Genomic DNA, 25,059 nt, shown 5'->3' with positions numbered 1-25,059 from the left:
TAGGAGTTGTACTCACTATGATGCTGACTTCGGGGTTGGTTGACAATGGTCTGGGACCAATGGTACATACGCTGAGACTGACTTTGAGTCAGTATGATACATCCTCGATCATTTCTTCTTCTTCATAATTTGGACAAAAGCAGAGCAGAACAGAACAAAGCAGAGCAGAGCAGATCAGAGCAGAGCAGTACAGATCAATACAGGGCAGAACAAGACAAATCAGAACAGGCAGAATAGAGCAGAGCAGGGCAAGGGTTAGGCTGTTCAGGGCAGTGCATTTGATGGATGAATAGTAGCGACCGACAAACAGATTGCACATGAAGTTCTCCCTAGTTGAGAGGGAGTGTTAAAATTGGCAACTAGGGCCAAACTTCATGTGGGTCATCTTATTCATGGCTGATAATATTTTTATTAGATTCCTCTCGTCGAGAGGTGTAGGATTGATCTAAAGATCATCCGATTCCGATAAATATTCATGGAGATATGAATTTATTTTGATTATGGAATTATTATCAAGCCGACCTACAACTTATGTAGGCTCAAGAAGCCCAAATGTCATGTATATTCAACCTCTACGTTTTAGTATAAATAGGACTTCAAGTCATTTCGACACACACTTGGATCTCTTCCTCTCTCTACTTGTCTTTGGGTTTTAGTAGGAGGAGAGATCCTAAGGTGATGTCGGTGATGCCGGTGAAGCCGATGATGTCGGTGATGCCGGTGAAGCCAATGATGTCGGTGATGCCGATGATGATGATGCCAGTGAAGCCGATGATGCTGGTGATGCCGATGAAGCCGATGAAGCCGATCATGCCAGTGATGCCGATGATGATGATAATGCGACTGATGCCGATGATACTGATGCCGCTTATGTCGATGATGCCGATGCCGCTGATCTAGGGTTTGCTGCTGCTGATGTAAATCAAATTTACGTACTATTTCTCTCTACTGAATTATTGAAGATAAAAGAAGATTTGATCAAAGGGTTTCCCCATATTGGGGTTTGTCCCTGGCTAGCCGCCACATCTTGTGTCTCTTGTCTTGGCTTGTTTTCTGTTGATCGTTTAATGTTCTATCTGCACTTTACTTATGCACATGTGATTGCTAATCTGTGGATAATAATAAGAAAGATAAGTAAACTGCTCTAAGCATAAAACATACCATAAAATTAACACAACAGCGCCAAAAAAGTTACCGTTCAAACTAGCAAGGATCCTAGGAGGGGATCCTATAGAGAAACTACTAGGTCAAGTGGCAACAATGGAGCGATAGTCCACTGTCACCTTACCTAAAGCTCCCTGCTCTTTACGGACATTCACCGATGGGAGGAGTCCCGTTATAAGAGGTATCACTAAGAATAATAGATCAATGATGGGATGAGAGGTGATTCCTAAAGCCTATTCATAAGAGCTCAGATAATGAGCTTTCTTGCTATGAAAGCAAGATAGATGGCTCTCTTAGAAGGGCTATGAGGACACTTAGACCTAGGTTTGGGATTAAACTTGGCAAGGTGTATGTTAGGCATAATAATCCTAAAGAAATAATGGTTTCTGTGTAATCCTTGTGGAATATGAGTCACAAAGTTGTCGGACCACAAAGAACCCAAGTGGGCCCAAACTAGGTCAAGGGTGTGGAGTTGATCAACTCTAGAGGGGCTTGACCAGGTTTAGGAGGAAGAATAGGATCAATGGAGTAATTTTCTTTTGAAATTTAAATGCAATGATCCAGATGAGGGCACTAACCCAAAGAAACCTAGGGAGAGGAATGACCCATGAGCTAGGACTTGCAATATCTCGGGAATCCACAGTCGGATTGAGCTCAAATTTGGAGGACCCCTTGAGAAAACCCCACCGCAGCTTTGGACCAAATTTCAAGGGTTACGGATGGCTATAAAATATTTTGCTTGATGCCCTAGGAAAGCTTTTAGGTTAGGCCTAGAGAGAGAAAAAAGGTGAAAATATATTCGTTTAAGTGATCATCAATGGCCAGACCAGTGCTTTGCCTTAGGGAGAGATTGATTCAAGGAGATTTGGAGATTTGGAGAAGCTTTCACCCAATCAAGGAGACCTTAGGAAACTTCGCATGACACTTAGGTCATGAATTCGGCTACCAAAGATATTTATACTGCAATGTGCAAGTTTTGATGACATATCGAGGTAATATCAATAAATTTCAACCTCTAGGAACATTCATTCACCTTACAAGACACATTAATATATGTAACACATCAAAAGTCCAAAATTCCACAATTTCGCATTATTTTAGGGCAATTTCAAATCTAGAGAGCAAAAATCCTATTCATTATTCATGTGACAAAATAGATGTAAAAATAAACATGAAAAAGAGCACTTACATCTATAATGAGTATATCCAATCATCAATCCAAGACATAATTTGAAGCTCCAAGACCAAGAGATAGTAACCAAACATCAAAATTCATCCATGAAACCAAACTTGTCCTCCAAAAGGGAATGTGAAATTCTCACAAGACATACTAATCCAATCCAAGTGATGATGAGAGAAACAAATCATCCTCTCATCTATTTATACAATCCAATAGGGGATTTGAATGGCCTAATTTGCCTAATTTAGCCGCAAATAATAAAAATAATGCACAATAATGATATGCCTTGGTGACAAGCCCACCAAGATAGCTCCAAAATAAAAAGATAAGTCTCTCAAGAGGGAAAAATAGTAAACATGATGAGTCATTGGGCCATTGAGAAGGCCTAATGGAGTCCAAAGGGTGTCAAGTTGAGAGAATAGGCTCCAAGCACAGTGATCAAGGGCTTGGCCCCTTGATATCCAAGCAAGTCACATGTGGTGTCCCCAAGTGGGTGTGGGGGCACAATGACATCCTCATGGGTCTCCAAGTGGATCAACAATGCCTGTAAACCATCTATAAGGGCTAGAATGATGACATGAGCCCTCCCTTTGTCTCCCATGGTGAGGCACATCCTCATTTGGGCCCTGGAACGTCTGCCAAGTGTATGGTACAACTATGAAGTCGGTTGGGTGTGGTGATCTAGGTGCATCATCCTCATCCAAAAGGTGGAACACGAGCAATCAATGAATGGTGTTGGGGATCCATGAAGTGCTCTTTGCTATGGTGGAGGCCCATGGCTCTCAACGCTCACCCTACAAGTGCCAATGTGACCCTTTGGAGGGCTTCGACCCTGTATAGAGAGACCGAGACCCAAATGGAGACCCACCTGCAATCCCGCATAAGATCCAATATGTTCCCATGCCCTCCAATACAAAAAATCATTAGAGTAATCAATTAAAAGAGCTTATAAATCATGGAATCAAATGGACATTTCATGGTGGCATGCCCTTCCATAGTGGGCTTTGGCATGTACAGGTGTCTCCAAGCTCAATAAGGGGGTTAAACAAGGACCCTATTAGGTGGTTTCAGCCTTTAATGGGGGTGACATGTCCATGATACATCCATCAAGAGGTAGGTGGCATGTGATATAATGATGGAATGGAGTGGGGATTAAGGGAAGGCTCCAAGCCACATGCCATGGTACAGGGGTAGCTATAATAGGGGAAGCCCACACTTGGGTATATGAGTGTAGGAGGGAGCAATTGCGGTACATGAGTTACCCCGGCCTTTGTTTTTCCACCCTTCTTCATATGCCTTTGTCTTTCATTGATTTTTCTTCATCGCTGCTTGGGGCTCCAGGGGATGAGAGCATGATGTGTAGGATACAACAATAAATACCCCATTTAAAGTGGGGCATTTCATTGCCCACCAGGGGTTGGGACAGTCATGGGTTCCTTAATGTGGAGGGAGCTCATCTAGGGCCCATAGAAACCAGGGTGATGGCCATAGATAAGGGGTAGAGCTCATGTTTGTCTTTTGCCCACATGATAAATTTGTATATCTCGACCATCTTTTGCATTTTGTGGTACATTTCCTGTTGAAAGTGGCCAAATTATGCTTTTTCTTTTTTTTTAGTTGCATCAACCTCTGGGGCATCGTCCTAGGCCTGACTCAAGGTGTGGGCATGGGGAGCGGGAGGCTAACCCTTTGTGGACCCAGTGGACAAATGTGGACCCGAATGGGAAAAGTGACAAATGAGATTAAAATGAGAGGAGGGGAGTGATGTATATGGTGTCGGGAAGCGGGACCACGCAACCAATATCGGGATTTCCCATGTAGAACCAGCCCTAAATCTAATAGCCAGTAAAGGAGATCCCAAGGAACTAGGATACATGGCTAACCACCAAATCGAGCAGAGGAGACAAGAGTATAGACCTAGCCCACTCTTTCCAATGAATCCCCCCCCCAAAACCAATCCATGCCTAAAAGTGTCCATGATAAGTAAGAAAAATTACTCAACTACACCAATAAAAGGTCATACCTTGAAGGTCAGGAGGCCCACCTTCAAACATACGATCATAACAGATGGGTGAGGGACCACATGGCTGGCTTAGGTGGTGGAGATAGTATCACATCAAGCTATCTGGTAGCTACAAGGGGCTATTGGTTGCCGATTGAGGACCATCTAGGAGAAATTTTCTCCTATGGATACTACCCACAGGTGGTGGGTAACAAGACCAATGTGACGAAAACCCTTGTCTAATCATCCCTGACATTAGAAGTTTCATCAATTATTACAAGTCTGTCCCCAAGAACGTTTTTGAGAATGCCATAAAGAGAATGGACTAAGATAAAAGTCTTTGAGACAATCCTCTAAAGCATAAAAACAAAGTCATCCCTCTGAGCACTAAAAGCCAAAAGAATCAAGATCCCTCAAAGAAATTAAGAGGCTAGTAATCAATCATGGTTACAAGTCTTGAGAAAAGTGCAACAACGAGTGGTTCTTGTCCAAACATCCCCATTGGGCCTCAACGACAAATCCAATCGCTATGTAGTCAAAGTCGAAGTAGGAGGGCAATGCCTAATGCCTTTCTTGGCAAAATATGCTTCCATTTTAGTATTAATACTAACATTATGTATATATAGCACATATTTTACAAAAATGGAGGTCCAAAAGCATATTTGCAATGTCTTGCTTGGATGCAGGTCATTTATCTTTTTTGAAACAAAAAAGAAATTTTAAAAGAAATACATTGTCATGCAATACTAAAATCCATGGTCCAAGGAAGTTTGTCAACTAGAAGGGTTGCCTTCCAAGGCATAGTGATAGGAGAAAATCGCCCAAAAAAGATGAGATCCTTTGCAAGAAAACATAGTGAATCAAAGAAACTAGAATAGACATCTAGAGTTTCAAAACAATTGCTAAAGGGCCATTTGGGATGGAGGATGCCTAAGGGTTATGTTACCTCCTAGGTTTTCACTTGGTGTAGAAGTCCCTAGACACAAGTTGTGGAACCCCAAAGAGAAACTTAGTCAAGCTACCTACTATCGCCTCAATAACATTCCCTTTCTCTCTTTAGGCTACATGGGCTCTAGTCAAGGGTGGAGTCCCTAAGATACACTAAGCTCAAGATGTTGTAGAAATAAAAGGAAAGGAGCTTAGGTCTAGATCCGATCTAGGGTTTTAAGCTAACACTTTCAATTTTAGATTTCGGATCAAATTTTAATAGCAGTTTTGAGAAGTATATGACAACAATATAACAAGGCTAAAGTTAGAAAATCAAACAAGTTTTACACTATAATTCAGAGATTTTCTTGCACAATCAACAAGTCAAATTTAAGATATGTATTTAATGTTCAAATGACTTGGAAATGCAATTTGTTCAAGGGTTTTAGCTACTGTAATTTACATTAGCTAAAACAGAAAATAAAGATCAAATTTTTTGTGTTTTTTGGGTTGGTTGAAAGGGAAGGAAAATGCCTTAGTTTATTTTGGGCTATGGGGTCAAGCATGCAACTTCAAAGGGCAACTCTATGAAAGATTTAGGAGTTGGTTAGGGCTGTAAAATACATGCCAAAGAGAACCCTAAATTTGATAAAACAAAATATCAGAAGTTGAGGAAGGAAAGGGACTCATCACTCAATAGGGAGATCTACTTCAAAATTGATCCAAGGATAGCTTTCCCTAAAGGTTAAAACTATGCATTCACTCTCAAGACATCTAGAGCATGAGTTTTTCTCTTTAAAGCAAAGTAACAAAGAAGTTTTAAGAATACCTCTTCCAATATAGCAAGGGTGCTCTTCTATGGCTCCTTATGTTGACTTTGACAATCCAAACCTGCAATACAAGCTCCCATTATGCACCAAGAACATCCGCCACACCTTTAACAAGGTAGCATATCCAATCCACAATAGCTTAGACAAGAACACGAGATTTTATTTCAAATCTTTTAGAACACATTCAACGAGCTTCACAAATAGAGGAGCTTCTTATTTAGAGAATAATAAAACAACTCTATCAATAAAACAATAATAGATCCATAACTAACCTAGGATCTATGAACAAAAAGTAATATCCTTTGACTAACTCGGTAAGACAAGTCAACAAAATGATACTTTATGGTGTACTAATGCCATATGTACAATATCAACACAATAGATGGCCCAAGAGAGTGGATGCCCCAATGTTGCACGAAGCGGGAGCGAAGCGGAAGCGTTTTTTAGGAGCGGGGACGCCGAAGCGTCATTTTCCAAAAATCTAGGAAGCGAAGCGTCCGCGGAAGCGTCTGCTATATATATATATATATATATATATATATATATTATATTTTTTTGCATTTATACTCAAAACAAACATCCCAAATACCAAATTAATTGTAGAAGACATGAAAACATGCATATTTTTGCATAAATCAAGATAGATATAACATCCATTGTACATTAATGATCTAGAATCTAGATTCTTCTCCTCTTGTCTAGCCTTTGCCTCTACCTCGATTGTCTAGGGATATTAGTCAACATTGCCCAATTTTGATCAAACTACCTAATTCAAGACTTAAAATATGGTAGAAAAAGCTTAACATGTTTGATCGATGATTTTGACTTGATTGAAAGGTAATTTTTTGCTAAGGGCGTGCCGCGTGACAAAGGAGTTCAACAATTAACACCACCAACACCAGGGTACATATAGGGCTTGGTGCTCTTGATTAAATGCTAATCGCATACCTTCATACTTGATATAATCTAATGAAATGCCACAATCCCATTGATCCTGAATACCTGAAAACTGTTAAGTCTGCTGAATTTTGAATAGGATATGAAATTCTATTTTCTCCATATGAAGTCCAATGAGACTGGAACCACTCTCAAACATTCTGAGTCATTTCATGGTAATGTTAAAAGTTTAAGTAAAAGGATGAAAATGAAAAATAAAGGAGAATGTCACTTTTACTTTAAGAATTTAACATTACCATGAGGGAGCATCTGCTATATTTATATATTTTTTTGCTTTCATTTGTCACCCTAACCCAAGGTGGACCCACCCCCAACAAGCAAACTCACCTAAAATTTTAAAAAAAATTGGAAAAAAAACGATTTTCTAAATGCTTTTCCAGAAGCTTTTCTGGAAGCGTACGGAAGCGTCTGGGAAGCGTCTGGGAAGCGCCTGGGAAGCGTCTGGGAAGCGCCGTACGAAGCGCGCTTCGGCGCTTCGGAAGCACCAGCGCTTCCAAATTTCCAGGAAGCGTCTAAAAAAGCCGAAGCGGCGCTTCCGAATTTCGGAAGCGCGCTTCCGTACGGGACGCGCTTCGAGGCTTGGAACCGGGGGGGCGCTTCGTGCAACACTGGGATGCCCACCTCAAAATGGTGCAATTGATGACATCAAGTTGTAGAAGATATCCTCCTCAAGTGAGTCAATCCACCAAGATGCAACAAACATGCAAAAAATAACTCCAAGGACTAGCCTCTAGCCTCAAAGAAAAACCACACGTGGGGCTCCATGCCGAGAAAAAAGGGGCATCCCCTCAAAACCCTCCAACGTAGTCTCAAACCAAGTGAAACATGGTAGAAAGATGGCACTTGTGGAATCTTGAGCATGTATCTCAATCAAAAATCCAAGTAGAGATGAATTGACTCCTCAACAACAGCGTGTGTGAGTTCAACAAGTAGACATCTTTTCAAATGCTACAATGCCCAAGGAGTGGACAGCCCCTCAAAGTGAGGAGTCATGCCTCCAAATATGTGTCATTAGGTAGTGAACACCATGTGACATATTCTAAAAGCTCAATGACTCTTTTACTTTTTATCCCCTTCCTAAGTTGACCATGGTGTGGACATCAGTAACCTTACTTACATGTGAAAGCCCCAAGACAAGATGCAATTCCTAGGACTCTAAGTTAAGCATAGGTGATGTGATGAATGTGGTATTAGGGGAAAGATGTTTTCATGAGTTGACCCTCATAGTCACACATAAGAGGAATGAGGAGGTCTCCCCCTTAGCTTTCAAGAGCTAGGGTTATCATTTATTGTTCCACATGTGTGCCTTTAGAGGCAATATTGGCATTGTTACCAGTCATTGAGCCTCTTTTTCTTGCTACCCCTTTTCTCCTTTCCTCCCTTTTTTATTTGCTTAGTCCCTTCTTTTGTTTATTTGCTTTTGAGGATGGGACTTGGGGAAATTGAGCTCTATTGCAAGTTGGCATGGGTCATGCATATAATATAACTTTAGTTGCTTCTACCTCGAGCATTTTTTTATCTCTTTTATCTTTTTATCATGCATTTTGATACATAGGATTTTCCCTTTTTAATTTTGGACCTTCTTACATGGCATATGATAAGTCAATCACAAAAGGGGAAATAATAAAAATCAATGTTGCAGTAATCGTTATCGGGATATTATTGGCGAGGGGAAAAATCGGAAAAATCGGGAAAAAATCGTAAAATACAAAAATATTCATTTTTTTTATTTTTTAATATCTAAAGCATCTACAACATAAAATAAATACATTGACACATAAATATGATAAAAGAACTAATATATAAGATGTGTAATATCATTTCTAGTGCTACATCACACATAACAGTGAATCATGTCCTGAATAGTAAGTCCTGACTCCTAAGTCCCAACTCAGCCTCAAAATATCAACAAAAAACATAATAATATATCTCATATCACGAGTCATAATGTCATATACAATGAAATGAACCAAATAACTAAAGTCTAATACTACTATTTCCTCTGCCCCTCTAGATGTAGATGTCGGTGGAGTTGGTAGTGGACTCTGTTGTGCTCTAGAAGCTGAAGAACTAGGAGATACATGAGGTAGACCATGTCTTCTACTGGTGATAGGGATGGCCTGGGTAGGTTGTGTCACCTCCTCCTCCTGTTGCTCCTCCTCCTCATCAAAAAATGGGAGAATTTTTTTTTTCTTTTCCAAAAGATTTTTTCCCAAAAAACCGCGATTTTTTCAAGTTATCGCGATTTTTTGTGGAAAAAAAAAATAGCATAAAAATCGGGCAATAATATCGCCAAACTCAAAAAATCGTGATTTTCCGATTTTATCGCAATAATATCGCGATTTTCGCAACACTGATAAAAATGCATGAAAATGGTGGCCAAATGATGGTATGTGAAAAATAGTTGGGGAAAACAACATGAAACGCCTACCTAGGTCACCAATAGTGCAACTTGACTCATAAAGTGACACACTTATTTAAAGGAAAATTATGAGTCCACCATGGTACAACCTAGTAAGAGACAACAACTTAGAGTGTTATGAGCCATTTTAAAATATACTAATGATTCACTATGGGTAATGGCCCACATCGGAAGAGCACTATCATCACATGTATGAGCAATACTATAAGATATAGCACTATCCAATACAATCTCCATCCACCATCTATCATCATAAGGGGTTAATTGAGCAAATGCTAGAAGCATCTATAGTAATCATCCATGGATGATCCATAGATCACATCTATGGAACTGTTGATTGTGATAAAATCACAAGTGCAATGAACCTTTAAGTTACCGCTACAAGTCAAGGGATAACATCTAGCTCCAACATGGGGACATGTGCTCAAGATAGAGTGCACGAAAACCTCATGAACTCTAGAACTCCAAGTCCTGCACTCAGCATCCATTATCAAAGCCTAGTAATGCCAAGCATCAAAGAGATTAATCCCACCAAAGCAAGGCAAGACAATCACCCTAGTCCACCATAGATATAGCCAAAGCAAATACAAAATACATGAAAACTACTACATGAAGTTAAAAATTGCTCTAAAACAAGACATTAGCCAAAATGTCAAAGTAAGGCACGATAATAAACAACTCTTTTATTCCCCAAGCTATGTGGATTCTAGGTTTCTAGATTTCTTATGACATGGATAAACCAAGAAAGTTAACTGGCATCCTGCATTGCATTTGGTTTTATTCTTTTTGCATTTTTGGTTTCCTTAAGTGGATAAAGAGTGAAGAAAGAAAACTGTTCTTTTGGTTTCTAGTTGCCTTCAAACATAAACATCTTAAGTGGATAAAGAGTGAAGAAAGAAAACTGTTCTTTTGGTTTCTAGTTGCCTTCAAACATAAACATCCAGTGCAACAGAGGATATGCAGTAACCGGATTTCATTTTGGTAGCCTCCAAAATTAATCTCACTGCCTTTGAAAATAAACACTGAGTGCAGCAGGTATGCGGTGGCCGGATTCATTTTGGTAGCCTATGAACATAAATACTTCAAATATTTTTTTAGATTGGATTTTATAATTCGTTATCAATACTAAGAAGTAAGAACCACAATGCAGTAGAGGATATGGGGTAGCCAGATTTCACTTTGGTAGCCTCCAAAACTAGGATCTCACTGAATTTGGACATAAACACCAAGCGAAGCAGATATTTAATGGCTGGATTGATTTTGGAATCCTCCTAAGGTAAATACTTAGTATTTTTCTTTTATCACATTCATAATTCATTATCAATAGTAAGAACCACAATGCAATATCTTTTTAGTTTAAACCCTATACAAAATAATAGTAAAAAGTTAGAAGAGGAAAAAAAAGAAAAAAAACTCTTCAATGTTGTTGTTCATTGAACCACAATGCATAATTTTTTTGTTTGAATCACAATAGAAAATAGACAAAAAAAACCTCTTCAATGTTATCATCTATTGTGATATATTAAACAGCATAGATTCTTAGCTCCCACTCTCTTAAATGCTGAGAGGGATTGAATCCATTAAGGTGCAGACCTTCCCCAAGTTTTGCTCTCTTAAAAAGTTTTTCATATCCACAGATTGATCCCTCTAAGCACATGATAAAGCCGGAGTTAATATGGATTGTTGGTATCATCCTAAGACCCTTTTTCCTTCCCAGTTTCACATCATTTATCCATACATTTTCATCATTTATCCCTCAAAATCCTTGAATATTGATTATTAATTGTTCTATAGTTATTAAATTGCATAAGAATTAATTTAGGGGTTTTATGTTCCAGAATTAGAGGTTTTTGATGACTTGACTACAGGAAGTACCCACAACCTGTAATGAGTTTACCGTTTGACATGTGGCGCAGCGGATGAGCGAGAACGAAAAGCATGGGCGAAAAGTGGAATGTCCAAGGATGGACAAACACCTATCTTCCATCCAAATCGAGCCTCCTATGCATGCGGTCAACTTCAGTCAAAGCAGGGTACTCTGGCGCATAAAAGCAGCAACAGCATTGTTCTATTTTCATTTTGATTTTTGTTCTTTTTGAAACTTATGGTATGGAAACATTTTGCAAAAAGCTATGTAAAAACGCGGCAACATCACTATGTACATTCACTGCATCGATGACATGGCTGTATGTACGCATGTGTAAATATAGTTAGTTCAATGTTTTGAAGGTTAATTAATCAGTTGTTGAAACATTTGCTCAGAACAGAGTTTAGTTAATACACAGAACCGTTTACAGTCCCAACGTGTGTTCACTCTTTTGCATTGGTTGATTGCTGAACGGTGGTAGTCAGTATACCCTTAGGCGCGGACGAGCCCTGCGTCCTTTGTTTGGTATACTGCTCTTCGTTTTGTTACATTTCATTTCAGTTTCTATATATATATGTTTGCACAGCGTTGTATTAGTTTCAATCTATATGCTTACACAGCGTTGTATTGGTTTCGATTTATGTATCACACAGGTTGCATCATAGTTTCGATTTACATAACTGTTGATTCACATAGCATATACGCTGCAGTCATATGAGCTTTCGATTCCTTTATGTTTTGAGTTTCATTACATGTATATGGTGTGCGCATCCGAAGGGTTTATTGTTATGTTGAATGGTCAGCACTAGGATCTGGAACGAGAATCTTGTAAGGGATTTGGTCCTTGTGTGATTTACAGATGCATGCTCATAAACTCTGCCTCATTTCACAATCTATTCATGTTCTTTTTATATAGTTTCATAGTGTAAATATCTCGCATGCTGTGTGTGTTTACTAAGCAAAGGTTTTCTGAGTGATACCTCTGTAAGGGGGTTAGAATCATTGCCACAATCATACACAGTCTTTAGATTCACAGTTTGCTTTGACAGATGCATTTCATAACCAGCATTGTAGTCAGATACATCAGTAGGGTAATCTAGGTGTGTGAAGGATAGGCTGCATATAACGGTCTTCCGTAAAGAAGCCTTGCAATTTACCTCATAATCACCTAGGACGGTAATTCTTTATGTCTATATATTTTAGACCACGCCTCTAAGCTTACGCACCTCGGTCGATATTAAATATAGAGTCCAGTCTAGCACCCTAGCTGGAACCACTACATTTTGGCGCCGTTGCCGGGGAGGCGTACGTGAAGAATTCAAACAAAAAAAAAAAAAAAAAAAAAATTCAATACACAAAAACAACCAAAAACACAGTTAGAATCATGTTCATATATGCCTAGACTTAGAGACACTCAAGGGAGATTTGTGAGAACCCCCCACCATCTCAACACTAACCCATCATCATCAAGAGCAGACTCTCTAGGGAAAACAACACCAACTGAGGAGGATATTCAAACAATAGCTGAGAAATTTTATTCAGGACAGCACATTACTCTTGCTGAGAGGGAAACTCTGTTTGCACATAAATCACAGCATCCACCCTTTCCTAACTCTTCTACACAAGGGAAAAGTAGCACCATTACCAAACAATTTTCCTTTCTCTCTTTTCCACCAAGAGACACTAAGAAACCAAGTAAAATGGCTGAGGAGGGATCTGGATCAGTTCCCCATCAAGAGGAGGAGGAATCCACTTTTAAATTCCCTATACAAGAACCACAGGAGGATGAGGAGATTAAAATGAAAAATATACCCCCATCCGTGCTACCCAATTTCTATGGTATGGCATCAGAGGATCCGGACTCATTCTTATTCGAGTTTGATATTGTGTGTCAAACTTATGGATATACTGATGATGCTCACAGACTGAGATTGTTTCCAGCCACATTAAAGGCAGCAGCCTTGAAATGGTTTATGGGGCTAGGGGAACATGCCATAGTAGATTGGGATGGCATGAGGAGGATATTTCTGAGGAAATATCAGCCTTATTGCAGATCCAAAGACTCTAAAGATGACATCTTTAGAATGAACCAGCAGGAGGATGAAACCTTAGAAGAATATCTAGAACGGTTTGTCTATAACTTGCAAAAATCTAAACACCGAACCATGCCTCCTGATCTAGTCCGCACAATCTTTTTGAAAGGTATCAGGGAAGAATACATGGATGATCTCAACTTAATGGGCAAAGGTGATATCTCTGCCCTACCCTTTGAAGAAATAGCTGAACTGTGTGAAAAATATTCAAGAAGTAAAGCCAAAATGGGAAAGAGGACCTTGTCATCTAGGGTCATAAAAACTGCCTCTGCTAGTGTCACCCGGGCTGAAATTGGTAATCTTTTAGAAGAGTTCAAAACAGATTTGTTGAGTACTCTAGGAAACCAAATTGATACCTTAAAAGCCAAAAAGAAACAAGAGGAAGAAGACAATATAATGGCTATTTTCTGCCCCAAGTGTCGCAAGAAGCATGCATTAAAAGACTGTCCTCTAGACAATATACAAGTATGTGCTTTCTGTACTGAGCATCATGATATATTTAACTGTCCTAAAGTTAAAATTGTGCAGAACTGTAACATGGCAGCCAGCACAGAGATGGAGAACGTGTACTACATGGGTGCAAAGCGACCATGGCAACCAAGGCAAGCACCCCAAGGTATGTTTCCTAATCAAAATATGCAATTTCCTATGAATGATCAGATGTATGCACAAAACTCATGGAATATACCTATGCCATGGCAGCATGGAAACCAATCACAAAATCAATGGAGACCATCTCAACAGTATCCCCAATCCTAGCATCAGTATCCTCAATCATACCCACCTTACTCACAGCCATATCAGCAGTACCAACAGCCATATCCATCACATTCACAGCCATATCAGCAGCACCCTCAGCCAGTTGTTTATCAGCCCCAACCTTCTCAACAAACTCTGCCTGCTCCTCCACAAATAAATGTCCCACAACTTCAATATCCAACTAATTCACCACCTCCCAGACCCACACAAATACCTGCTCAAACTGTCCCAAATCCGAACAATAGAGCAGAGAGGCCAGCTTATAATGTAGAGGAAGGAACTTCCTACTCCACACTGCCTTTACAAAACATTAATCTGAGGTCTGGTAGGGTCCTCCGAAAGGATTCTCCAATAACAGATCAGCAAGGAGAAAACTTAGAAAAAGAAAATGAAATGACAACTCAAACACAACCAAGCAGTGAAATCAAAGACAAACAAATGCAGTCACTGCAACCACCTTTTCCGAACCGTTTGGTCCAAGTCAAACCACCATTGCCTCCACCACAATTTGATGTCTTGGATGAACTTAAAAATGTCTACATAAAAATCCCTTTGCTGCAAGCTATAAAGGACATTCCTTTTTACACCAAAGCCATCAAAGATATGTGTCTAAAGAAACCTGCTAGGAAGAGGATTGATCCTCAGACCATTCATGTTTTAGGAAATTTAGCAGGCCTTATGACCAATACTATCTCCATGGAGAAGTATGTTGATCCGGGCATTCCAAAAGTGACCACCATCATTAACAACATACGGATCCCAAACACTTTGATAGATCTTGGAGCTGCAATCAATGTCATGACCCTTGAAACTATGAGAACACTCCAGCTTGTAAATTTGCAACATACCACAATTGTTCTTGAACTAGCTGATAGGTCCAAAGTCATTCCTAAGGGGATTTTGGAAGATATCATTGTTTCACTGGACTCTTGGGAGTATCCGGTGGATTTCCTAGTCCTTCAACCCAAATCCAATCTAGGAGGACATCCTATCATTCTAGGCAGACCATGGTTAGCGACTGCTGATGCATTTATTGGATGCCGATCAGGTAACATGATTATCTCTAGAGGGACCGAAAGGAAACAGCTCACCCTCTATCCATCAGCACAATCACCTGCAGTCACACATAACTTGTGGCTTGATGACAAATTTAATGACAAAGAGGAGGTACAATCTGTTTTTAGCATTGACCAGATCTATGATTTCCATGAAGATAATACTGATTTGGTAGAATTATTTCTCTCACAGCCTGATATATCTGAAAACTTGAGAAATGAACAGTATAATGCTGCAGATGTACTTCTAGCTCAAAACTTTCAAGAAACATGCACTATCCACTCCTTGCAATCTACATTTCATGACATCTTTCCAGTTCAATCCATCACCAATACTCAGAGTCAAGTCATAGAGATCAGTCCGGGCAAAACTTTGAACATAGGCAACCATCTTGACTCATCTCAACAAGAAAAATTGATTAGACTCTTGACGAAGTACCAAAAAGCCTTTGCATGGGATTACACTGACATGCATGGGATTCACCCCGACACATGCACTCACCACATTTACACTGACAGCACCATTAAACCGGTGAGGCAACCACAAAGAAGAATGAACCCCATGCTCCAAGACATTGTCAGAGAAGAGTTGCAAAAACTCTTGAGAGTCAACTTTATATATCCTATTTCTGACAGTCAGTGGGTATCCCCATTGGTTATTGTGCCTAAGAAGAATGGCAAGTGGCGTATCTGTGTTGACTATAGACAGCTGAACAAAGCCACACTCAAAGACTACTTCCCACTGCCATTCATTGACCAAGTGTTAGACACCCTAGCCGGCAAATCATCCTTTTCCTTTCTTGACGGTTTCAGTGGCTACAACCAGATCCGGATTGCCTCTGAAGACCAGGACAAAACCACCTTCACCTGTCCTTGGGGCACCTATGCCTACAATGTTTTGCCATTTGGACTTTGTAACGCTCCAGCTACATTTCAGCGAGCTGTGTTAGCTATCTTTGCTGATTTGATTCATGATTGTGTTGAAGTGTACATGGATGATTTTTCAGTATATGGCAATTCTTTTGAACATGCATTAGAAAATCTAGAAAGAGTTTTGAAAAGGTGTATTGAAGCTAACCTGTCCCTTAGCAACGAAAAGTGCTTCATGATGCTAAATGAAGGGATAGTGTTGGGCCATTATATCTCTTTTCAAGGCATCCAGGTTGACCCAGCCAAGATACAGATTATTGCCGATTTGCCTATTCCACAGAACCAGAGAGAGGTAAGAAGTTTTCTTGGGTATGCTAGCTATTACCGCAGATTCATTGAACATTTTAGCAAGATAGCCTTACCTTTGTTTAAACTTCTTGCCAAAGATGTACTTTTTAATTGGACTGAGAACTGCCAACATGCATTTGAACAACTTAAGAAGAAGCTATCTACTGCACCAGTCCTGAGAGGGCCTAATTGGAGTTTACCATTTCATATTTTTACCGATGCATCTGACACTGCCATAGGTGCATGCTTAGGCCAAAAAGAAGAATCTTGTACATATGCAATTTATTTCATTAGTAAAAATCTCACACCTGCCGAGCTTAACTATACAGTTACAGAAAAGGAAACACTTGCCATCATTTATGCTGTGAACAAATTTCGCCATTACATAACTGGTTATGAAGTCTTTGTACATACTGATCACTCTGCCATTCGACATCTCATGAATAAACCAATAACTAGTGGCAGAGTTACCAGATGGTTACTATTGCTGCAGGAATTTAACATCACAGTGTTAGATAGACCAGGCAAAGAAAACCAGGTGGCAGATTTCCTCTCTAGACTGCAAAATCCAGGTGAGATTGTTCCTGTTGAGGACTCTTTTCCGGATGAGCACTTATTCGCAATTTCCATAGTAACTCCTTGGTTTGCTGATTTAGCTAATTACTTGTCTACAGGTAGGACACCTCCACATTTCACTGCAAAGGAAAGGAAAAGACTGATCAAACAAAGTGTTAGATATTCATGGCTCAATGGCGATCTCTTTTACACTGGTTTTGATATGATCATTAGGAGATGTGTCCGAAATGATGAGGTAATTGACATTTTAAAATCTTGCCATGATGAACCGTGTGGTGGGCATTTTGCAGCGAAGCGGACAGCCTTCAAAGTTCTTACTCTTGGATACTATTGGCCATCCATTTTCAAGGATGCCAAGAAGTATGTAAAGAGTTGTGACAGCTGCCAAAGGATGGGCAGACCCACAGCTACGGATCAGATGCCCCTTCAGCCCCAAGTTCACTTAGAACCATTTGATAAGTGGGCTCTGGACTTCATAGGACCAATCAACCCAGCCTCTAATGGTAAGAAGTACATCTTAGTGTGTACTGATTATGTCACAAAGTGGGCAGAAGCAAAAGCACTGGTAAGAGCAACCGAACACACAGTAGTCAATTTCCTTTTTGAGGAGATCTTTGTGAGGTATGGAGTGCCAAGAGAAATTGTCACTGATCAAGGTACCCAATTCACCTCCCAGCTCATGAAGGATATCACAGACAAGTACCAAATAAAGCATAGGAAAAGTACCCCCTACCATCCACAGGCCAATGGGCAGGTGGAATCAACCAACAAGACTCTGGAGGGGATCATTACCAAAACTGTTGCAATGAACCGCAAAAACTGGGAGGAAAAGCTCAAGGAGGCACTCTGGGCTTACCGGATTACTTGGAAAGATACCACCGGATTTACACCATACTAGTTGGTGTACGGTAAGGATGTCATGCTTCCTATTGAGTTCCAAATTCACACTTTTAAATTAGCTGCAGATTTACTAATTGATTTGGATCAAGCACAGAAAGAGAGAATCCAGCAGTTGAACCAGCTGGATGAGATGAGACAACAAGCAGAACAAACCACCACCCTCATGCAAAAGCACAGGAAGCAATGGCATGATTCACACATTAAGAAGAAGCACTTCAAAGAAGGTGACTGGGCTCTGCTTTTTGATTCAAAATTCAAGAATCATAAAGCTAAGTTCACCACCCATTGGATGGGCCCTTATGAAATTGTTCAGGCTTATGACAATGGTTCAGTAAAACTCCAAACTATTGATGGCAAAGGTCATTATTTCACAGTCAATGGTCATCGCCTGAAGCTGTACAACAAGCCCATCAGCAAGCAAGATTTTCTCAATACATTATCTCAGCAAGAAGAGGTTGAGGTACTGCAGCCCTCAGCTGCAGTATCACTGCCTTAATTTCATTTTCTTTCAATTTCAAAATCAAGAAAAAATGAAAAAAAAAAAAAAAAAACAAAAAAAAAAAAAAATAATAACAAAAATAAAAAATAAAAACAAAAACTAAAAAAAATAATAATAATGGGTTAGATGTGAAAACCAGTATCTGGCACAATCTAACCCCGAATTCCTACCTGAAAACCAATTTATTGGCGGGTATGAATTCTATTTCTGTTGTTCATTGTTTCATTTCTCAGTTGTTTCATGACTTGAGGACAAGTCACACTTTCAGTCGGGGAGAGGGAGACATCTGTTCTGTTACTTTTATCTCTCCCTTGTAAATTCTTCAGATTTCTTATTCTATATTTCACTGTAAATTTCCAACAACAGCTTGTTACCAGCATTCTAGACTTTAACAAATAAGCTGTTCTGTCATGATTTTCAGAGGGACCTGGTTGTAAATAGTTTGCAGGGGGACCTGTTTTGTTCAGACACCTATGCTACCAACACCATTAGTGCAAGGGGACCTGTTTAAAGATATTCAGAAGGGACCTGTTTTAAGCAATTGACACCTGTTTGAGACATTCCAGCCAGCAGTAGGGACCTGTTTAAAACATTCAGTTGGGACCTGTTAAAAAAATTCTTGACACCAAGGGCTACTTCAACAGACTTCCACCAAGCTTTTACAAGGATTTGGCACCAACACTTCAGCAAATTGCAAGCTCAGTGAACCTGTAATAATACAAAGAGCTGCATGAACATCTTCAGTTGTTCAAGGGACCTGTTATAGTTTTCTCAAGGGACCTGTATCTTCAAATCTTCCTAAGGAACCTATTGCATCTTCAGTTTTCACAAGGGACCTATTACATTTTCAGTCTTCGAAAAGGGACCTGTACATTCAAATTTTTCAAAAGGGACCTGTTATATCTTCAAAACTTTTCTCAAAGGACCTGTGTATTCAACCTCCCTCAGAGGACCTGTCAAAAAGAACAGTCAAAAGGATTAGCAACTCAGCATGTCAAATGATCAACAAAGGAGTAATGTATTTCTATTCTTGAGCATTTAATTTCCTAGATTAGTTTTAATGTAATTTTGGTGACTATAAGCTGTTGTAATTAATTTCAAGGACACCTTCATACATCTACTTACCACCCTTTATCCCACCAAGTTTCATCATTCCCTACATCCACCTATCCCTAACACCCATCACCAACACATATACCCTCCAGGCATACCAACATTCTCTACATGATTGAATATAATTGAAAAGGGCACGTGGTGAGCTGTGTGTTTGTTTAAAAAAAAATATACAAAGGATGAGATAGAAGCGGCCTATATATATTCTTTACTCCATACAGTCGAATCATAACAAACGGCCTATATGTTTTACACCACACACACACCCGAATTATAACCTCGCCACCCAGCATTGCTACCCAGCATTATAGCTCAGCACTTTCGGTACGCTCTCAGCGTTCTTATGCTAATATGCATACAAGCGTACAGCCCTCTGTTTTTAAATTGTATGATTACATTGTAAGGCGAGTACAGGGTATTTCACATCCTCGGTTCCCATAACTTACAAAGCGAAAGTTTGAAGCAAGGAACGCGAGGAGATTGTCATCATATGGGTAGAGTTACAACGTAAAGGAGTGAAGCAAGGAACGCCGAGGCGATTGTTACCATTTGAGTGGGGTTACAAAGTGAAAATTTGAACAGAGAGCGAAGAGGAAAGTATCACTGTTTGGGGTCGGTTTACACAGTGAAACCGATGAGCGCCGAAAAGGGAAGCATCACCATTCTACTTCTAACACCCACAGCAGTCGTATCGACCAGCTAAGCACCATAATTGAAGATTGAAGGAAGCTACGTATACCAGGTAACCGACTTGACATCTCTGTGTTTAAATTCTAAAAGTGTAGACAGAGAAGGGTTAGAGGCATAACCCTCTGCCATCACCATGACTAATAGAGTTGAACCTAGTACATTCGATAGCTCACAGTACCATGAAGACTGTATTGAGATTCTTAGAGAAGCACAGTGGCTACCTTTTCTGGAAAAATTCCATGGGAGTAATGAAGAAGTCACAAAACAATTTGCCTTTACTTTTAATGGGGAAAAGGCCCTAATAGGCAACTTCTCCTTTAGAATCTCAGAAGATACTATAGCCCAGGCAACTGGAATAAGTCCTGAAGGAGAGAAGTACTTCAAAACCAAGCAGTTCAAGGAGAAATCATGGGTACAGTTCATGTCCAGATCTAGAGTTTCCTCAGTAAATTGGAAAAAGGGAGTTCCAAGAAGCTGGTTAGTTCATCCTTGGGATGAAATGGTTTACATTCTTCAGAAGTTTATAACATGTGAAGGTAGATACAGCATTGTTTATCTCTATCACATCAAGCTACTCCTCCATTTAAAGAAACAATGTGTAATCAGTGTGCCATATTTTCTGCTGCAAAGTTTAACAAAGATGGCCAAAACTATCCAGAAACAAAAAGGGAATGAGGACAAAAGTCTATACCATTTTGGCCTGATTAAAATCCTCATTGAACATGAGTTGCAGAAGCGAGGGAAGCCATGGAAAGAGTTCCTAGCTGTCAACCAGATCAGAGATGAGGAGGAAAAAGAAGAGCTGCAAGAAGATTCTGGGTTTATGAAGGATATAGATGAGGAAATTCCAGTGTCCAAGGCCAGCAGAGCACCTCAACCTGAGGGCAGCATAAGGACCAGAAACATGCAAAAAGAGGATGTCAAGAGAGCTGAGAAAGACAAAATTTTCACCACCTACTCCCGAAGATCAAGGAGGACATCAAAAACTCAGCTGCAAGAAGACCAATTTGAATCTCCTGCCCCTGCCCAAATGGATGTTGAAAGTGGTGATCATTCACCACCAGCACCAGAAGTTGACATAGAGGTGGAAAGCCATAACCAGCAGGAGAAATGTTCACCACCTCCTACCAAGAGACAGAAGAAGTTAGAAAAGCAAATTGAGGAATTGAAAGAAGAGCTCATGGAAGCTAACATGTTGGAAAAGGTTATCAAAAGAGAAAATGAACTGCTCAGGGCACAAAGCAAAGAAGTACAGAAGACAAATGAAAAGCTAAAGGAAAGGATCAGTGAGTTAGAGACTGAGCAATCTGAGATTTCCAACTGGGCCACTAAGTGGTACAACCAGAAAAAGGCTCTTAAAGAGAAATATAAAAAGCTGAAGCAAGAGCTCAAGGGACAGAAGGATCAACAGGTGAAGAAGAACGTAGATACCCTGCTCAAGGCAGCAGAGATCCATGCAGGCACAGAGTTCAAAGGGAGTACTTCTGGGGTAGCATGAGGACATGCTAAGTCCTTAAGTCGGGGAGAGATGTTGGTATCATCCTAAGACCCTTTTTCCTTCCCAGTTTCACATCATTTATCCATACATTTTCATCATTTATCCCTCAAAATCCTTGAATATTGATTATTAATTGTTCTATAGTTATTAAATTGCATAAGAATTAATTTAGGGGTTTTATGTTCCAGAATTAGAGGTTTTTGATGACTTGACTACAGGAAGTACCCACAACCTGTAATGAGTTTACCGTTTGACATGTGGCGCAGCGGATGAGCGAGAACGAAAAGCATGGGCGAAAAGTGGAATGTCCAAGGATGGACAAACACCTATCTTCCATCCAAATCGAGCCTCCTATGCATGCGGTCAACTTCAGTCAAAGCAGGGTACTCTGGCGCATAAAAGCAGCAACAGCATTGTTCTATTTTCATTTTGATTTTTGTTCTTTTTGAAACCTATGGTATGGAAACATTTTGCAAAAAGCTATGTAAAAACGTGACAACAGCACTATGTACATTCACTGCATCGATGACATGGCTGTATGTACGCATGTGTAAATATAGTTAGTTCAATGTTTTGAAGGTTAATTAATCAGTTGTTGAAACATTTGCTCCGAACAGAGTTTAGTTAATACACAGAACCGTTTACAGTCCCAACGTGTGTTCACTCTTTTGCATTGGTTGATTGCTGAACGGTGGTAGTCAGTATACCCTTAGGCGCGGACGGGCCCTGCGTCCTTTGTTTGGTATACTGCTCTTCGTTTTGTTACATTTCATTTCAGTTTCTATATATATATGTTTGCACAGCGTTGTATTAGTTTCAATCTATATGCTTACACAGCGTTGTATTGGTTTCGATTTATGTATCACACAGGTTGCATCATAGTTTCGATTTACATAACTGTTGATTCACATAGCATATACGCTGCAGTCATATGAGCTTTCGATTCCTTTATGTTTTGAGTTTCATTACATGTATATGGTGTGCGCATCTGAAGGGTTTATTGTTATGTTGAATGGTCAGCACTAGGATCTGGAACGAGAATCTTGTAAGGGATTTGGTCCTTGTGTGATTTACAGATGCATGCTCATAAACTCTGCCTCATTTCACAGTCTATTCATGTTCTTTTTATATAGTTTCATAGTGTAAATATCTCGCATGTTGTGTGTGTTTACTAAGCAAAGGTTTTCTGAGTGATACCTCTGTAAGGGGGTTAGAATCATTGCCACAATCATACACAGTCTTTAGATTCACAGTTTGCTTTGACAGATGCATTTCATAACCAGCATTGTAGTCAGATACATCAGTAGGGTAATCTAGGTGTGTGAAGGATAGGCTGCATATAACGGTCTTCCGTAAAGAAGCCTTGCAATTTACCTCATAATCACCTAGGACGGTAATTCTTTATGTCTATATATTTTAGACCACGCCTCTAAGCTTACGCACCTCGGTCGATATTAAATATAGAGTCCAGTCTAGCACCCTAGCTGGAACCACTACATGGATCCACACTGGTGTAATTCTTCATATGCTGTTTTTATAGACATGTCTAATGAAATATCTGAGTGCGAAAAATGTTTGAGTATATGACAGAGCTATAGCTCCAAACTGAACAAGCATTTGTTAACCCTTCGTTTTTCAAGTATTTACTAATTTTAACATTATGAAAGGCCATAGAAGAAGAATTGAATTCTATGTATGGCTGCCATGCCACATTATATACCAGAGACATGACATAAGACCAACATGTAATGTTCCCCATTGCTCACAAAAGCCGAGTCCGTTTAATAATATTTGGACCGCATAATAAATACGAGTTCGATGCCATGTACATTTAACTCCATAATTATAAAAAATTTAACTACTCGCTTATCTCTCTTGTAAGCCGTTGTCTATCATGGGGGAAGTCGTCTCCATCTTCTCTAAAAAAAATTAACACTTCAGTCAAGCCTGTCTGTAGAACCGTAATAATTGAGTTCTTTAACAGTGCTCCTCTTAGAGATTTTCGGGAATTACCATAGTGGACAAACATTACCGATTGGGATTATTCCTGACTGATAAGTTTGCATATTTTGCAGACATAATTGCATATTCAACACCCACAATTTGCAGGCATTATTGCATGTTCAACACCCAAAAAGGGGGTAGGGAATTGAACACTCACAGTTGGCACCGCCAACGTTAGACCAGCGCTTGTCCCTCTCCAAAGCCGAAATATCCCCTCCTAAACAAAGGTAAAACAATAAGACTTAATCAAAGAAAAAGCGTAAGTTCCCACTTGAAAAAATAACAATTAATTAGCATTGCCATTGGACCTAATAAGGTACCTGTCGAATTATTTTGCAGAATGCATCAAATGCGCCATTATACTGAGAAACCAAACCACAGCTTCCACAGTTTAGGCAAACCAAAGGCTTCACAGAACCAATCCGAAAGAACAGAGCACGTTATACACAATAGAATCAATTTAACTTGCTTACCCTGTCCGACCTAACACCTGGCGTCTTCTGGCCAACCTGAGCTTGCAATCTGGTCTGACGATGCCATGGATGCATATATTTATAAGTTAAAGTACAAGAATTATCGAGGAATTTTTCAATTCAAGGGCAAACATGGAGCTAAATTTAAAACCTTGACGACGTCCAAAGGATTAAAAATAGTGGCGGAGAAAACCGCAGCTCCTGCACCAGACAGCATTCGCTCCGTCATACCTATATTCTGTGCATTGGAATTAGAATTGATAGGATCTAAAGAACGAGGATCTTTCTCTGAGTCTGTCATTGCCATTGACAAATAGAATTTCAGTTTCCGAAGGTCGGATGTGGTTCGCTCCGGACCCTTGAATAACCTCTGCAACTTCGCGTCATTTGAACGGCGGACTATATTCTGCACGGCAACTACATTTAAAAAAGTATGTGCTTGGCTGTGTCGGCAAATAAATATTTTTTAAGTTTTATTTTCTTATATTTATTAAATGTGTTCTTTTTTCAGAATGATGATGATGTGGTTTGTAGTCATGGAAGTTGATCTGTGTTAAAATTTTATTTGGATAGGTGTTTTGTTTGTCCAAATTTTAAAATTAGCAATACGTCGAGAGGGTGATTTTTAATATATTGTTTTTATTGCTTTAAAAACACATTTTTCCTCATTCAACGTAAGATGTTTTATGAATGGTCTAATATCATATGTTATTATGATATTTTGAATTTTATTCTTATTTTATTATTTTAATAAAGTTAATTTTTTTTAAGTCAAAATTAAAATTTTATATTTTTTACTTTAAACTCATTTTATTTATCCTATTTTTTACTT

At 39.5% G+C, this 25,059-nt stretch overlaps 1 protein-coding gene across 1 annotated transcript in view; it reads right to left on the bottom strand.

The window, feature by feature from the left end:
- LOC149232834 (mitochondrial carrier protein MTM1-like) overlaps positions 1 to 24,657 on the bottom strand; it is a 222,277-nt gene extending 197,620 nt beyond the window's left edge. Inside the window, exons 1-4 of the mRNA XM_089379528.1 lie at positions 24,379 to 24,657; positions 24,228 to 24,281; positions 24,075 to 24,116; positions 23,912 to 23,971 (exon numbers count right to left, since the gene is read on the bottom strand). Of these exons, the coding sequence (XP_089235654.1) occupies positions 23,912 to 23,971; positions 24,075 to 24,116; positions 24,228 to 24,281; positions 24,379 to 24,534 (312 nt within the window). The 5' untranslated portion in view covers positions 24,535 to 24,657. The remainder of the gene's footprint in view (positions 1 to 23,911; positions 23,972 to 24,074; positions 24,117 to 24,227; positions 24,282 to 24,378) is intronic.
- Positions 24,658 to 25,059: the final 402 nt, after the last annotated feature.

The sequence above is a fragment of the Pinus tabuliformis genome, chromosome J (genome assembly GCF_031772625.1).
Source record: "Pinus tabuliformis cultivar Carrire ecotype Pingquan chromosome J, CPIR1, whole genome shotgun sequence".
In the NCBI taxonomy this organism is placed as follows: Eukaryota; Viridiplantae; Streptophyta; class Pinopsida; order Pinales; family Pinaceae; genus Pinus; species Pinus tabuliformis.
This window is presented reverse-complemented; position numbering and strand designations above follow the sequence as displayed.